Source organism: Thamnophis sirtalis, unplaced genomic scaffold (assembly GCF_051295495.1).
Source record: "Thamnophis sirtalis isolate CommonGarterSnake01/CBP01778 unplaced genomic scaffold, rThaSir2_p1.2 scaffold_1, whole genome shotgun sequence".
Classification (NCBI taxonomy): Eukaryota; Metazoa; Chordata; class Lepidosauria; order Squamata; family Natricidae; genus Thamnophis; species Thamnophis sirtalis.
Genome location: NW_028261381.1, coordinates 80,749,232 through 80,764,938, shown reverse-complemented (window position 1 = coordinate 80,764,938; position 15,707 = coordinate 80,749,232). Strand labels below are relative to the sequence as shown.

Below are 15,707 nucleotides of genomic sequence, written 5' to 3'. Positions count from 1 at the left end.
TAAGAACCAGGGACAATATTTCGACAGTAAAAAACAAACGCAAATTCAATTGCAGTTGGAATTTGAAAAACAAATGATAAAACTCCAAAGGCAGATCAAATATACTGTTAATAGTTTAATATGTACATATATATTGTCTCAAAATTGTTACATTTCATTTAAATTAAAATTTTCTTGAAAAATACTTCAACATTTTAATAAAGAAAAAAAATAAAAGATGATCATTTTGACAAAATGTTATATACTTGACACTGGCAGTATTCCATTAAAATAGATTGTATTTTCTAAATACACTTATCAAGAATAGTTTCCAAATATAGCCAAAATAGAATACAAGTTCAAAAAATAATTTTCAATCCAGTTACTATTTGATAAAAGACAAATTTTATAGGTAGAAATTGTATGTCTTAACTTAATGACGGAAAGGAAAACAAAAACTAGTGTTTCTCTTTATGTAATTCTTCTATAGTTGCTAGAATAAATACATCCAATTACATATTGTCGACCAACTTTAAGGAAAGAATTAGCAATGCAGTGTTAGATTTCAACAAACACCATTAATATAAGCCTAAGGGAAAAGTTAACATAATCATTCTTATGAATTTTTTCAGAGTCAATTTTGCTGTAAGAAAAACTATTTATGTTATCATTTGGGATAGGTGGAGAATTTTGTCTAAACACAGAAAACAATCATTGACTTTTACAAATGTAAAATGAGATAATGCTACTTCATTCCAACCTGGTTTAAATTAAATTAGCCTGTTCTTCACGTGGAGCATGTATGTACTTCTCAAAGTATTGAGTATTAGTATTTGAGTATTTATTCTTGCATATTTGAATTTTCCACATCTGTTTTAATAATTCCATTCTAATCTGAAACAAATAATTGGGACTCAGTTCTATAAGTAAATACATAAAATGTATGGACTTAACACAGAAAGGGTTCCATTCTTCTTGAAAGATTTCTTCATTGAACAGTAGCTGCAAGGCAACATCACAAAGAGATTTTTAAAGTACCTCAAACTCTCAAAATTAGTTTGCTATGTAGTGTGCGCCTGTTCAAAGAACAAACATCAAATGAAAGGCAACATGTAGTTCTCTACAAATCTTAATTTGGGAAGTCAGCATGGAAGCTTTTCCTCCCGACACATGAATTCCTCTTATATTACATTCCCTCTATATTGATACAAGTCATCAAAACTTAAGTACATCATTAATAGCCATGCTCATAAGGATGTATAGAAAACCATGAATATAGACTCTTTGCTACCTGTGAAATTCTGTTCTCCATACACAATGTGTTTTTAACAGAAAATTTTAGGAAATCCCTTTATTTTTAAGTTTGTGCATTGTACTAGTAGCAGTACAATGTAGTACAGATAGTAGAAACTAGCTGAAAACTACGGATTTCATCTTTTACAAAAAAGATTCTGCAACTTTAGTTGCACCTCTATAACAGACATCGGTATGAATGTCTCAATCATTTACACTGGGATTTTCTAATAAAAAGAGTCTCAGGCTTATATGTAGGGGTAGTAATGTTATAAGCCAGTTTTAAGGAAACAATTCTATTACACATGGGCACCCTGTGGCTTCTAGAAAACTACACTGTAATCTTGTGGTGCACAGCCATATTTCTCTCTGAACCAATTCTCTAATGTCAATCCATATCCCATCACACAGACTGTGTTGAGCCACAAAAATAATAATAATCCTTGTATGACCTATTGTGCAATCTTCACCAGGATTGCTATGTAGAGGTGAACTTAATTTTCATTCCAAAATTGACCCGATTTGTACTGCTAACAGGAAGGAAATATTCCAGGATTTGGCAGCTGTTTGTTTTTGCCATCTCCCTCTGGGATCTTACTTATGCCAGAATTACTGCAATGGAGGAATGGAAGAATTTAAAAGTCTTCATATATCCCCATAGTCATTCTCGTAAAAGTGTTCTTTGCCTGCTGATATTACTGGAAGGGACACAGCACTTCAGATCACAGTTGGGGAGCAGGATTAAATCTCCCCCCGCCCCAACAAGAGTGAGATATATACTATATATGGGAGAAGGTGTCAGTGTGTCACTGCCTTGACATTTAGTGCAGGCCTGTAGAGTATTCCAGAAGCCAATCTTATCTTCAAACCAAATGAAAGCCCACCTTGGCTTAAATCCATATTTACTTTACTCTGGATGATTAGGATTATTTTTTATACAATAGGTATAAAAAGAGAGTAGCGTGATAGAAAGCTGTAATACACTGAACTCACTTCTGCATGAGTATGAACAAGATACAAGACGGCTGTCATATCACATTTTTAATATAGCACACAAGCCTCCACGTTAAAAAACAATCATTAACTGCTTTTATTAGCTTTTTTGCTTAGGACCCAAGAAGAAAAATCTTATACTTTAGATTTTGATTGTCTGGGCCAGGAGCTAAATCAACACAGCAAATTATAAATAGTTGACAATAAATCATTTGCGCTGCTTTTGAAAATACAGATATTAAGAAAATAAATATTTGATTAAAATGGTGTATTAATAATTGCATCACTTATTTTAAATATTTCAGTTTAAAGTAAGTGATCTGAACGGTGGATGTAGGACCTTTTCGATGGAGCACTTCCTAGAGGGATCGACAACGAACAGCGTCCTGCTGAATGTGCAGAGAGATGTACAATGATAAGTCTTTTTTATATTAAAAAAATAGATTTTGTGCGTAACTTATGCCATCTTTGTGACAAATGTCGTGAATGTATGCGTATGTATCTTAGTGCTAGAGAAGAAATTGCATGAGAATTGCATTTACATTGGGAAAGGGACTAAGTCCTAAGCTCAAAGATGATATAAAAAATGGATTTCTTTTTACAACAGGTAGACAGTGTTGCTAACTTAGTGATGTCATGTAGGACAGAAGTCTATAATGATTCTCAATTATAATAGGCTATATAATTTATTCAAAGGGCTCCATGTTTTGCATATTTTATATCTACCAGTAGTTTTTGTGTTTGTATGAGATCTGGAATTATTGAAATGTTGATTACTTCAATAAAATTGCACCTGATTGTGGTCACAAAACCATTATTCACTCTAATATATATACACACATACATACATACACATACACACATGTGTATATATACATATACACACACGCATACTATATATATATATATAGGGACCTCGTCGAAATGTCGCCAAGTTACTGTCAATCTTACACGGGAAAAGACCCGAATACACCAAAACCTGCATATATATATGGATATATATATCCTTTCTAAACACAAAATATCCAAAGAATAGAATGATGCATCTTCATAGCATGCATCCAATCTTTTAAACATATGCAGCCCTTTTCAACAACAAATCTAATACATACTTTGTTTCTAAAAAAAAAAAAAAGTCATTTAGTGTAGCACATATGCACATATTTTATATCACTGTTTTTCAATCTTGGCAACTTTACGATGGGTGAACTTCAACTCCAAGAATTCCCCCACCAGAATGGGATGGGGAATTCTGGAAGCTTAAGTCCCACTTCCTAAATTTACCAAGGTTGAGAAACGCTGTTTTATATAGTATGTTAAAAATGCTGTTAATTTATCTGATACAAAGTTCTTTCCTTTTTTGTTGTATGAACGTTCTCTATACTTATTTATAAAAGATGTTCGAATAAGAGTAATTATGAGAGAAGGCTAGCCTGGGGGTGCCTCTTCCTTCTTTCTGGTTGCATTTGTTCATTAGGCGATTGTTACTGGCACATTCCAGGAATCACTGTTCAGTTACTGCTTTGGCTAGCATAAAGAAAAACACAATGCAATTAGATATTGATGAAGCAAGTTTACTACAAAGCATAAATTTCCCAATTGCTGTTAATAGCTAATAGTGCACATAGGTAATTTTGGACTGGGAATAGAAACGGCTTATGATGAGGTAGTTAGATTGGATCAACATATCACTCAGTTTTTTATATGCCAAGAAACAAAATAACTTTGTTTTGTTAATCGATCTTAATCAAAAAATAAATCTCCCAAGCATGTGCAATTCACTCAATTCTACCATAGCCCTGTATTGATTAAAATTTAATATGCAATAAAATTCAATATGTATCTGATATTCTAACGTGAAACACATAGCCTCAGAAAAGACCTAGAAAAGAAAATAAGCATAATTTTCTTTTCAAAAAAGGCAATATATTTTAAAGAAAAAAAATTGCTCCATGAAACTATATACAAACTTGGTTTATTGCCAGGACAAGTCGCCAAAAGTATGTTTCTGTGATAATGATTGCCATAACTATTCTTCAATAAGGAAATGAAGGCTCTTTTTATTTCTGCTACCAATAATAATATGTATTTTATTATGTAACTTTTATTTTACATATTTAATATTTATTCAGATGTTATTTAATATTTTAGGATTTTGCAGTTTGCACAAGACACGGCTTGTGGCAAATCCCATTTTCAATATGCGGTGCTGCTATTACAAAACCACCTGTACACATTTCACCTAAAATAACATCATAGTGAAAAGGAACTTAAAACAACTTGCAGTCTCATTGCAGTTTTTGACAATTTCTGCAAATATTGTGTAAGAATTTTTACTTTTCTTAACTGAAGGAGGCAAGATTCTTCAGATCAGTAAAGTTTGCATGCAGTTATTACTACATTTACAGAGAGATCCAACATCAGCAAAGCATATCATTAATGGCAAATATAGGCAGCAAGAGCAGTTAGTTCTTACTTTCAAGGTGTTTAGACAAATGTGTAGTGAAATCCATTGCTTAAAGGGAGTGGCTGAGGTACAGAAGGTGAGGGTACTTTAGTTGGGTAAATCAATTGCGGAGCTAGAAGGGATCATACAAAGGAATTAGGCACCACAATTGCTTTTTGTGTTTTTCCTCTTTCACACACACAAACATACACCACTAAATGGGCTCAAATACAAGGTAACAGGGCCAGCCATTGGTATGAATTGTAATACTTTTTGCAAATCAACATGTACTTTCTATACCAAGAAAATTTAGTTCTACAATATGGAAAATCACCGAGTCATTTTTCTTTTATTATTTTATTTGTTCTGCCTTCCTTAAAAAGGAAGAAATAGGTGTACTCTCTGATCCATCGGAGTGTGGCTGTGCCAACAAACACATTAGAAAACTGTGTAAACCGAGATTCTATTAAAGGATATTGTGAGATTGTGGAATTTCTTGAGAATCTGGGTATTGTGGTGATCAGAGCCATTTATCAGCCATACAAACTTGCTGGGTGATATTGAGCCAATAATTGTCTCTCAGCTTGGTTTACTTCAAGAGTTGTTATAGCTTTGAAGGAAAGGTGTAAATCTAATGAATAAACAAATTTAGATGTTCACTTTCACTAAGACATTTTGTTCTTCCTAGATTTCTTGCTTCACTTTCTACTTATCCGAATCAAAAGATGTATATCACAGTGGAAATAATTCTAGCAAAAATGTCTTTCTCTTAAGATAAATGTAGAACCTGTTTTCCTTAAAAATGAACTAGAATCTGCCATGGATATTAACTTGGAGTGCTGACTTATTTTTTGAGAAGGCTTTTACAATAATTAATTTGTGATTTTTTTTTTAAATCAAAGGAATCAGAGAGTATTTGCTGACAAAATAAATGTAGATGTGATTTTGTGTTGCAGCTCACAACAGAAATCAAGATGAAATTGAAATCAATTAATAAAATATAAAATTAACTCGGCAGGCAATAGATAATACTGGCCCTGCTATATACAATGAAAATATCATGCTGTATTAGTGACACAGTGAAAGATTAAAGTAGAAAGGAAGCACCATTGAGCAAGAACAACTTCATCTGCTATTTCTGTATATACTTAAGTTTCCAAAAAGATAAAAAAAATCGTTAACTGAAACCCATGAAGCTTTAGGAGAATTAAGTGACTAAATTTTCAAAAATAATTTGCCAAATCCGATTCTAAATCTTGGAATAGTGCAATCAATCAGTCAAATTTCACTGCTTTACTTTTAAAAAACGTTTTACAGTATTTTGATGAAAAAACCTGAACATATGAACAGAAAAAAGATGAGGTGTTTTGTTGTTGTTAGTTGCGAAGTCATGTCCGACCCATCGTGAGCCCATGCACAACGTTCCTCCAGGCTTTCCTGTCCTCTACCATTCTCTGAAGTCCATTTAAGCTCACACCTACTGCTTCGGTGACTCCATCCAGCCACCTCATTCTCTGTCGTTCCCTTCTTCTTTTGCCCTCAATCTTTCCAAGCATTAGGCTCTTCTCCAGATGAGGTGTTATACAAAGATAAAACAAAGGTCTCAATGCAAAGCCCTCCCCCCCACAAAGTAGCAATCGTCCAACACCATGCTGATTCTTTTGGAAACAGCCTCACCAAACTGAGCCAAGGATTGCCTTCAATTTGAAGACAACCCACTAGCACAACAGTTCACAGATCACTAAGAGGAACACATTGTTGAAAACACATTTTCCATCTTCAAACATCTACAAATATTTTGTTTAAACTGGGATCTCATGTTGATGACTGTAAATCTTTTGGGCATGAAAAATGTCCATTTAATCTTAATGTGTGATGTTGCAATCTATACATTGCCTTAGCAGATGAAGACTTGATGTAGATAAAACTTTGGGTCGTATCTCTACTCAAATAGGAGGAACCTATACCCAGCACTGAATACTGATTAATACAATGCATGGTTTAAATCCAGTGGTTCAGCTCCATAACAAAAATTATTCAATTGAGACACCTAAATAACACAAAAAGTTATGGTCTTAATGCCCCGATATGTACAGTAGCCCAGAAGAAAGGTACAAATGCACATTATGTAGCAGTGTAACTAAAACAATGCATTGTCACAGCCACTGCTTTATAAATAGAGCAGTACCTGCTACCTCTTTGCTCCGCTGAGAGGCTTCTGAAGCCAGTGCGTATGATATGGTAATGATGCGTTCTTGCTCGTGTAGCTGTGAATCTAAATTTGAAGAGATGTATTTGTCCTGAATTGGAGGCTGTAGGTTGTGCACACTAGGGTAAACATAAAAAGAAAAGAAATAAAAATGTGCTGTAGTCTCAATCCACACCACTTTCCAATACGTGTTCAATACATGGGGGGAAAAGACCAGAATTATCCTGAAATTATGAATCATGGGATTATAATAACTTTTTACAGCATTATTTATATAATTGATATATTGACAATTATTAATACTCATATTATAAAATACAGAGAAGCTAATAGAAAAATAACAAAATCAACAAATAAGAGTCAGTTTAGCCTAGTAGTTAAGTTGCTGGCCTAGAAACCAGGAGACTGGGAATTCTAGTCCTGCTTTAGGAATGAAAGCCAGCTGGGTGAATTTGAGCCAATAATTCTCTCTCAGCCCAGCCTGCCTCACAGGGTGGTTTTCGTGGGATAAATAGGAGAAGGCCGGAAGGAGTTTTGCCACATGTTTGCCACCTTGAGTTACTTATAAAGTAACAAAGGCTGGTTCTAAATAATCTAATAGATAAAAAAACAAGCTAGCTAATCAGCAGCAAAAAAAAATTTACCAAAGCAAAAAAGTTTAAATTTAGGGGCGCTTAAGTTTTAAATGCCTTAGAAAGTAGAATAGCTCTTAAAGGGCCTTGCGGGGATGGTCAGCCTGGATAATTCACGACTAAATGCTGTCTTTGGCAGGGATCTACAGCAATGGAACAACCTCTAAGAAGCAGGTGCCATTTGGATTAGAGCCAGTAAAGAATTCTGGATGAAACATCTCACTGCAAAAGGTAGAGACAGACCCAGGATTTTACAGGGCTATGTTTACAACATACAGAAACTAGCAAGATTTATTGTTCCAGTAGCGTCTTCCTTAAGGTGACCGGACCTCCCGCTTTTGGCGGGACAGTCACGATTTTTCAAAATTTGTCCCATGTCCCGCAGCGTGTTCAAAAAGTCCCGATTTTCCAAAAGAAAGAAAAGACACCAAATCATCAATTTTAAAAAGGACGCTGTTAAAAAAAAGGTTTTATTTCTCTGAAGTGTCATTCCCGATGTGGCCTTTAGAGGGCAGTGGTTTCCCTCCCTCCGCTCGGCTCGCTCGCAGTGCCCGACAAGGGGCGAGGCTCCCTCCCCTCCTGCGCGTGCGCATGCCAACGCGTAATGTTTTTGCGACAGCCGTCCGGCGGCCTCAGGCGGGGGAGGGCTTTGCGGCGGCGGCAGCGCAGCGAGGAGGAGACTCGGTCTCGAGCCAAGCGGCTCAGCCGTCGGAAGCTCCTCAAAAGCACGGCGGAGGAGGAGGTGGCGGCAGGGGTAACGCTTCATGGTTTTACAGCCCTCTTTTTTTTTTACAGCTCAAGTGCTCTGAGCCCCCTCCCCCCCCCGGTCAATGGTGTCCCGTTTTACCCATCTTAAAATCTGGTCACTTTAGTCTTCCTACAAGATGTACTGAAGCAATAGAGTTGGTTATATGCATGTAACATGGCTTTTCATGTTTCCTGATATTATCAATAAAGAGGAATTATGCACAAAGCCTTACCTGGATCTGGTGAGAATATGCCTAATTTTTTCTGCCTTACGATGTCTTGCTTCCAATTCTTCAGGAGTGAGGGGGTCTTCAGGATCCATATCAATGTACCTTTCTGGAATGGCAACCTTGTCTGGCTTTGACAACTGGGAGAGGGTTTTTTAAAAAAAAAATAATTATAAATGTTTACTATACTACATACAGAACATTAAAACATTTGTATGTTCAAATACACAAAAGGAAACAAAAAGACAGATTTCTCTAATGCCTTTTTAATCATAATTAGGCTAATTTTTTTAATGTAAAAATTAAAGGTAAAGGTTCCCACTCATATGTGCAGTCGTTCCCGACTCTAGGGGGCGGTGCTGATCTCCGTTTCAAAGCCAAAGAGCCAGCACTGTCCGAAGAAATCTCCGTGGTCATGTGGCCGGCATGACTAAAAGCTGAAGGGGCACGGAACACTATTACCTTCCCACCAAAGGTGATTCCTATTTTTCTACTTGCATTTTTACATGTTTTCAAACTGCTAGGTTGGCAGAAGCTGGGACAAGTAATGGGAGCTCACTCTGTTACACAGTGTTAGAGATTTGAACTTCTAAACTGCCGACCTTTCTGATCGACAAGCTCAGCGTCTTAGCCACTGAGTCACCGTGTCCCTAATTTTTTTAAAGGAATGTACAAACAATACTAGTGAGAAAAATCTCAGGGAAATGCTCAGGTATAGTTGATATATAATGAGACTTTGAGAATTCAACTTAAGAAGCAATTTCTCTCTTGTTATCAAGATACCTTTTTAGGTTACTTTTTAATCTCCAGGAGTTAGACCTCAGTTATACATAACAATTCCAAACCCAAGATGACATATCTAGAATTAGTAAAGTTATTTTATTTGTTAGTTTCTCTTATTCTGTTCTTTAATCTTTCAGTGAAATAAATTATTCTTCTTTTGGGCCACAAGATGGCTCTGTAGGTTTTGAAATACTTGTTAAGGAGGGAAACACACACACACACACACACACACGCACACATACACACTGATGATATTCTGCCTGTGGTGATTTCCTTCCTTCAATTTCTAAGATTTTCAGCATTATGCAACAGGCAGCATAAAACAAATAATGAAACAAGAAATAATAATCAAAATAATCAGGATTCAGTCTTAAATCTGACTGACTCCTAAAAAATCATGCGATGGTATTATCTCAGAGTAGTTTTTTAAATTATACCCAGAAGCCTACTGGTAACCAGTGCAAGGCGTCATGAATAATATGCTGTTAGCATTTAATGCTAATTAGTTGGGCCTCTGAATTTTGTACAAAGTGCAGATTCTGAGTGGTGTTCAAAGTTAGTTTCCTAAAGAGTAATTACAGCTGTCCATCTGGGAAATGAAAAGAGCAAAAGTTACCATAAGTAGATCCTCTTCTTCCTCTCCTCTCCCTCCTCCTCGTAAAGCTACCACACACCAACCAAAGTTGCTCCTGGGAACAGCCTCCATACTGAATAAGCAGGGCGCTGGACTAGATATTTACTACCCATGTTGCAGTAGCCATGAATCTAAAAAAGGATCCTTCAGGACCAATGCTACTCCTTTGATGGACAACACTTTGATGGACAACACTGCAAAGAACCTTGATGGACAATTTTGATTGGGATCTACTTCAGCCTGTTTCTTCCCATTATTGGAGAAACAAGTGCAACTTTACCATTTTGTAAAATTTGTGCCTAATAGCATTTTGTGTTTGTTTTTTTAAAAAAATTATTTGCTCTATTTTAACAGTCCTTTAATACTGTAGTAAGCATTGGTGCTCATAGCAGAGGAAGGGAGAATCAGGGACGCAAGCAATATCATGGTGTCCAACATAATTTTTGCCTATGACATAATTTTTGCCTGTGAGAATGACATGAAAAGGGGTTGAGCTTCTGAGGTGGTGCTACTTATGTCCTTCTGATGAGAGCTGAGAGATCCTTGTAACTCTGCAGGATGTGTGGGCTAATTCTCTACAGAATTGTGCATTTTTCCTTTGCAGATTCAAACATTTTAGTCACTTTCCTAACATGCCTTTCTTGCTACTAAACACATGCCAAAAAGAAAAGATCCTGTACATGCCTCAGAAAACAATCCTGCTTTGCTTTAAAAATTTGCTGAAAACTAACATTAAACATTAACATTAAAGAAAACAAATGGAGAGAAAAATAGTATATTAAGCTTGGAAAATAGTGAATTTATTTACAAGTACAAGTATACAAGGCAATGCTAACAATTAGCCTTACCTCTCTGCTAATATCCAACTTATAATCTTCAGGCTCTAGATCTCTCTCTGTTACTGCCACAGGGTTGATTTTTAACCAATTATCTTCCATTTTTGATTCTGTACAAATTGCTCTTTCCAATAACTGAAAGTCAAATTCTTGCTCCCGCTTCCACTAGTAACAGACAGAAAACAATGACATTTGACCATTGTAAACAATAAATTAGCAAATGTTTATCATTACCTCAAACTTTGAATTGGTAAAATGAAAACTAAGGGCTACCGTAGTATTTATTCCTGGATTTTCACTTGATGGGCTACCCCAATGAAGTCTGGTACTTTTCTAACCAGCAGAGATTAATCTAATGTCACATCAAAGTTGACAGCAGATTCTAGATTCTAACTTTACATGTTAGGAGTCAGAGATATCTAGATTTATCTATAATCGTTTGAACCAGGAACCAAAATGTATTTCCTGGGGAAAGCTCTTTTCAGGTGTGATATACAAAGGAAAATGCAGTAGGCCTTTGCCTTGGAGACACACACAACCTACAGTTGGATCAGATGTAGTCCCAAAATCTCCAAAAGTTATAGTCATGTAATTCTTCAAGTGAATGAAACAGAAAGTAACTATGTTAACTGTAGTTAAGCAAACAAATGAATTTTTGAGATTTCCAAGTGGAGAAAACAGCAAGAGCAAGAGCACTTAGACTTATATACAGCTCATAGTGCTTTACAGCCCTCTCTGAGCAGTTACAGAGTTAGCATATTGGCCCCAACAATCCAGGTCCTCATTTAACAGTCACAGAAGGATGGAAGGCTGAGTCAACCTCAAGCCCATCAGGATCAAACTCCAGGCTGTGGGCTACCTGGGCTCTTCAGCTGTTAAACTAATGTATGTCTAAACAGCAGAGACACAGCTAAGGCAGGCATTGGCAGCCAGGTGGTCTGCCAGGGCCAGTAGAGCTTTGAACTAAAAGCCTTGAGGATCACTCATGCGTCCTTCCAAAGCAGCTCCATGAAAGGAAACTTGAAAGAACTGGAGGGAACCTGTGGGAAACTTGTAAGTTGAGCACCAGGAGCAGAGCAAGAAATATCAAGCTGACAATCTCATGTAGAGCCTACTTTAAAGACACTGGGTTTGCTTAAAATTCCATTTACTGTTTGGATCAGTGACGTGCGGTGAACTTTATGGCTGGTGAGGCAAAGCCCTGGCACGGTTTTCCAAAAGCCCCACTGAAGCCCCGCCGCTGTGTCCGCCATACAGGCAAGATGCGTCCCGCTCTATAGCGGTCACAGTGCTGGGGCTTCGGCGGGGCTTTTGGAAAGGGCAGCACTCCGAACGCGGCATAAGCCACAGCCAGGGCAGAGGGGAAAGCGGCGGCAGCGGAGGAAGCGGCAGCGGTGGCCGATGAAGTTCCCGCAATGCAAAGTGCCTGGCGGGGCACTTTGCATCGTGGGAGCCGCCAAGACCCGGGTCTGCAGCAAAAGCGCTTGGCAGCTCCCGCGATGCAAAGTGCCAGGCGGGGCCGTCAAGCGCCTTTGCTGCAGACCCGGGTCTTGGCAGCTCCCACGATGCAAAGTGCTGGCAGGGCCACCAATCATCTTTGCTGCAGACCCGGGTCTTCGCGGCTCCTGCGATGCAAAGTGCCCGGCGGGGCCGCCAAGTGCCTTTGCTGCAGACCTGGGTCTTGGCAGCTTCCATGATGCAAAGTGCCCCGCCGGACAATTATTTGGAATACATTCTAACATCTTATCATTTTCCATAGCCATAGCTGTATGAATACTTTGAGAATCATTCTCTGCAAATATTAATTTAAACTAAAATAAATATTGATATATAAAAAAACTTGTAAAACAAATATTTCAGTACAAATTTAAATGTATATTAAATGTTAGCTAGTTAAAGATATTGCAGGTTAATGGGGAAATAAGAGACCTCTAAGTCTTCTGATGGTTCTGCTCTTGGCAGCTCCCGCGATGCAAAGTGGAGAGTTGAACTTGCTCACACAGGCGCGTTTTACAAGCAAGGCTCCTGCTGCTAGATTGCGCAGTCGCTCAAGTGCAAGGCATGATTCGCTGCTCCCAGATCAGGAGGCGGGAGAATCAGTGCCTCCTTTGCATACGAAATTTTTCGCTTTTTAACCCTTGCTTAACTTTTAAAAGGTGAAAAATTCCTTATGCAAAGGAGGCCCCTAGTTCTCTCTCCTCCTCCTATAGTTAACACTAAGCAGACTCCAAGCCACTGTGACTTGGAGTCTGGTAGCAACTACCTTGGCTTTAATTATTTTAAAAAAATTCTTTAAAATTCTTTCCTTTTCCTGAGGACACTGGTGAGGCTCCGCCTCCCCTGCCTCTAGTGACTGCACGTCCCTGGTTTGGATTATATAAAACAATTAAAAGTTACAGAGGTCTTCAAGCAGCAGAGGATCTTAGCTACCTGGTGAGTGTTCCTTTTACCTGGGGCAATATTAAAATAAAAACTGGAGAAACAATTATAAGGATTTAAAAACAATTAAAAGCAAAAATCTTGCCAATGGTTTGAACTACAGAAGTTTAAAACAGATTAAGGGGACATCTGAATTTGACAGATTGTTTATTATAAAGCACTTTTGAATTGATACATACCTCCATTCCAATAAGGACTGTTTAAATTTCATAAGAGGGGTGTCTTAGTCTTATTAAACAAAGAGAATAAGGGAAAGTTGTGAAAGATCATGTGACCATAGAACTAAGTTATGCTGAATGGGTCTAAAGAGTTAAGAACATAGAGAAGAAGAAGAAAGCTTTTTTTTACTTTTTAGTTTTTCCCCCTGGAACATACAGTATATATCATGGGGGGTGGGGGGTGTCTTGACATGTTCACATTTTTTTGGAACTTAAGGAAATTTGAAGCTACATATTCTTACCTTAAGAACAAAATAGCCTACCTAAATTCCTGAAAATTGTGGAACAAACCAAAAAGTGATAAAGAAATGCTGTGGAATCCCCTTTTAAGAATCTGTTTTAAATTGGTATAAATGTGTATCATACCAAATACAAGTACAAAAGAAGCACTGAAATGCTACACCTGCTTCTAAGGGTGGATTGGTTTGTTCACATGATGACGTCTTACCCATCACAGTAAAAGCAATCTTACCACTGTGTCAGTCATGGCTAGATGTATACTGCAATGTGCTCTACATGGGGCTGCCCTTGAAGAGCATCCGGCGACTTCAGCTAGTCCAGAACGCGGCCGCGCGAGTGATCATGGGCGCACCACGGTTCGCCCATATTACACCAATCCTCCGTGAGCTGCGCTGGCTACCTGTGGATCGTCGGGTGCACTTCAAGGTCTTACTTACTACCTATAAAGCGCTCCATGGTAGTGGATCTGACTATTTGAGAGACCGCCTCCTGCCAATCACCTCCCTGCGTCCCATCAGATCGCACAGAGTAGGCCTCCTCCGAATTCCATCCGCCAGTCAGTGCCGACTGGCGACTACGCGGAGGAGAGCCTTCTCTGTTGTAGCTCCGACATTATGGAACAACCTCCCCGTGGAGATCCGTACCCTCACCACAGTCCAGGCCTTCCGCACAGCCCTCAAGATCTGGCTATCCCGTCAGGCCTGGGGATAGGATTATTTCTCACCCCGCCCGAATGTTGAGTGAATGTTGTATTTTTATGGTTTAATTTCTTTTAATCACGATTCTTTTTTTTTCAAGTCTTGTCTTGCACTCCCTTCCCTTCATTGTTGTAAGCCGCCCTGAGTCCCCTCAGGGAAAAGGGCGGCATATAAATCCTTAATAAAATAATAAAAAAAAATTTTTTGCAGGCCAGCGGTAAAAGATGATAGCAGACAAACAAAACCACATTATTAAAAAGAGATATTTGAAACGAACAGGGCACTTAAAACACTAAATACATAAAATAATAAAAAGAGAGAATTCATCCTGAGAATTAATAAATTGTGAGCAAAAGGAAGAAAAACAATCTAGTTTCCTATAATAGAAGGGAATGAATCAAGAGTCTCCAAATTAGACTCAACTTCCTCTGGGCAACAAAACAAAATTAGCTGAAGCTAAGTTCTAATGAAATTGGAATTGGAAAGTTTCCAGTTAAAACTAGGAAGAGCTTACTTTCAAAGCCTCATTTAAAAAGGCCTAATTAAATAACTTCTGGTTGTAGAAAGCCTGTAACTCATGTAAGCCAAACAACTCAGAACTGTTGTTATTCTATTAAACAACTTGCAAAAATTATGGAGCCCATCAACATTTCAAACCAGTATTATGGATTGTATTTTTACTTCAGATATGATGCGGTTTAGATAACTATCTACTAAAATCAAATAATATAGATCACTGCCTTTTATGTTTCCCACTATTTACAAGCACTTCCATGTTAATCTAGGAATATTTTTTAGCTTTTTCAAGAAAGGTAGAATGATAGCACAATGTAAACTTGCTTTCAGAATCACTGAATACTTTAAAAATATGATAGAAATCCTAACCCATAAATAATATACAATAAATGTATTAATTACTTCCACCTTTTTATCAGAATAGCCTAACTTTCAGGTGTCCTATAAAGCCATTCTCCAACTAAGATATGCTAACTGTACAACACTCATGCAGCAATAAAATATTTCATTTATTTACAAGTATTCCAGGGGTATCTTTGACTATAATATAAACAAAAGCCTGAATAAAATATGAGGGATTGGCAACATATAAATGTGTATGTCATAAATATATTTTCCCATTCAGCTGCATTATTCAATCCACAGGCCACAGAAAATATGCCTTATGACTGAAGCCGGATGTCTGGACACTGTATTGTTCAAACAAGGCTTTTATCATGAGAACTTCTGAAAGAGGCATGTTTCAGAATGTTTATAAGACAACAAATAGGCTCCTTTTGTTCCAAAGAAAAAGAAAATATAATTTTGTAAAGGTCTG

General features: G+C 37.5%; 1 protein-coding gene across 10 annotated transcripts in view; it reads right to left on the bottom strand.

Annotated features, from left to right (window-relative positions):
* Positions 1 to 95: 95 nt before the first annotated feature.
* The window catches only part of PLEKHA7 (pleckstrin homology domain containing A7), a 130,453-nt gene continuing 114,841 nt past the window's right edge, over positions 96 to 15,707 (bottom strand). For 6 of the 10 annotated variants that reach the window (XM_087717405.1, XM_087717370.1, XM_087717362.1 and 3 more), the window contains 4 exons: positions 10,792 to 10,944; positions 8,533 to 8,666; positions 6,900 to 7,039; positions 96 to 4,844 (listed from right to left, as the gene is read on the bottom strand). In XM_087717405.1, coding sequence (XP_087573531.1) covers positions 4,753 to 4,844; positions 6,900 to 7,039; positions 8,533 to 8,666; positions 10,792 to 10,944 — 519 coding nt within the window. In that variant the 3' untranslated portion in view covers positions 96 to 4,752. The remainder of the gene's footprint in view (positions 4,845 to 6,899; positions 7,040 to 8,532; positions 8,667 to 10,791; positions 10,945 to 15,707) is intronic. The other 4 variants (XM_087717377.1, XM_087717397.1, XM_087717365.1 and 1 more) reach the window with 3 other exon arrangements.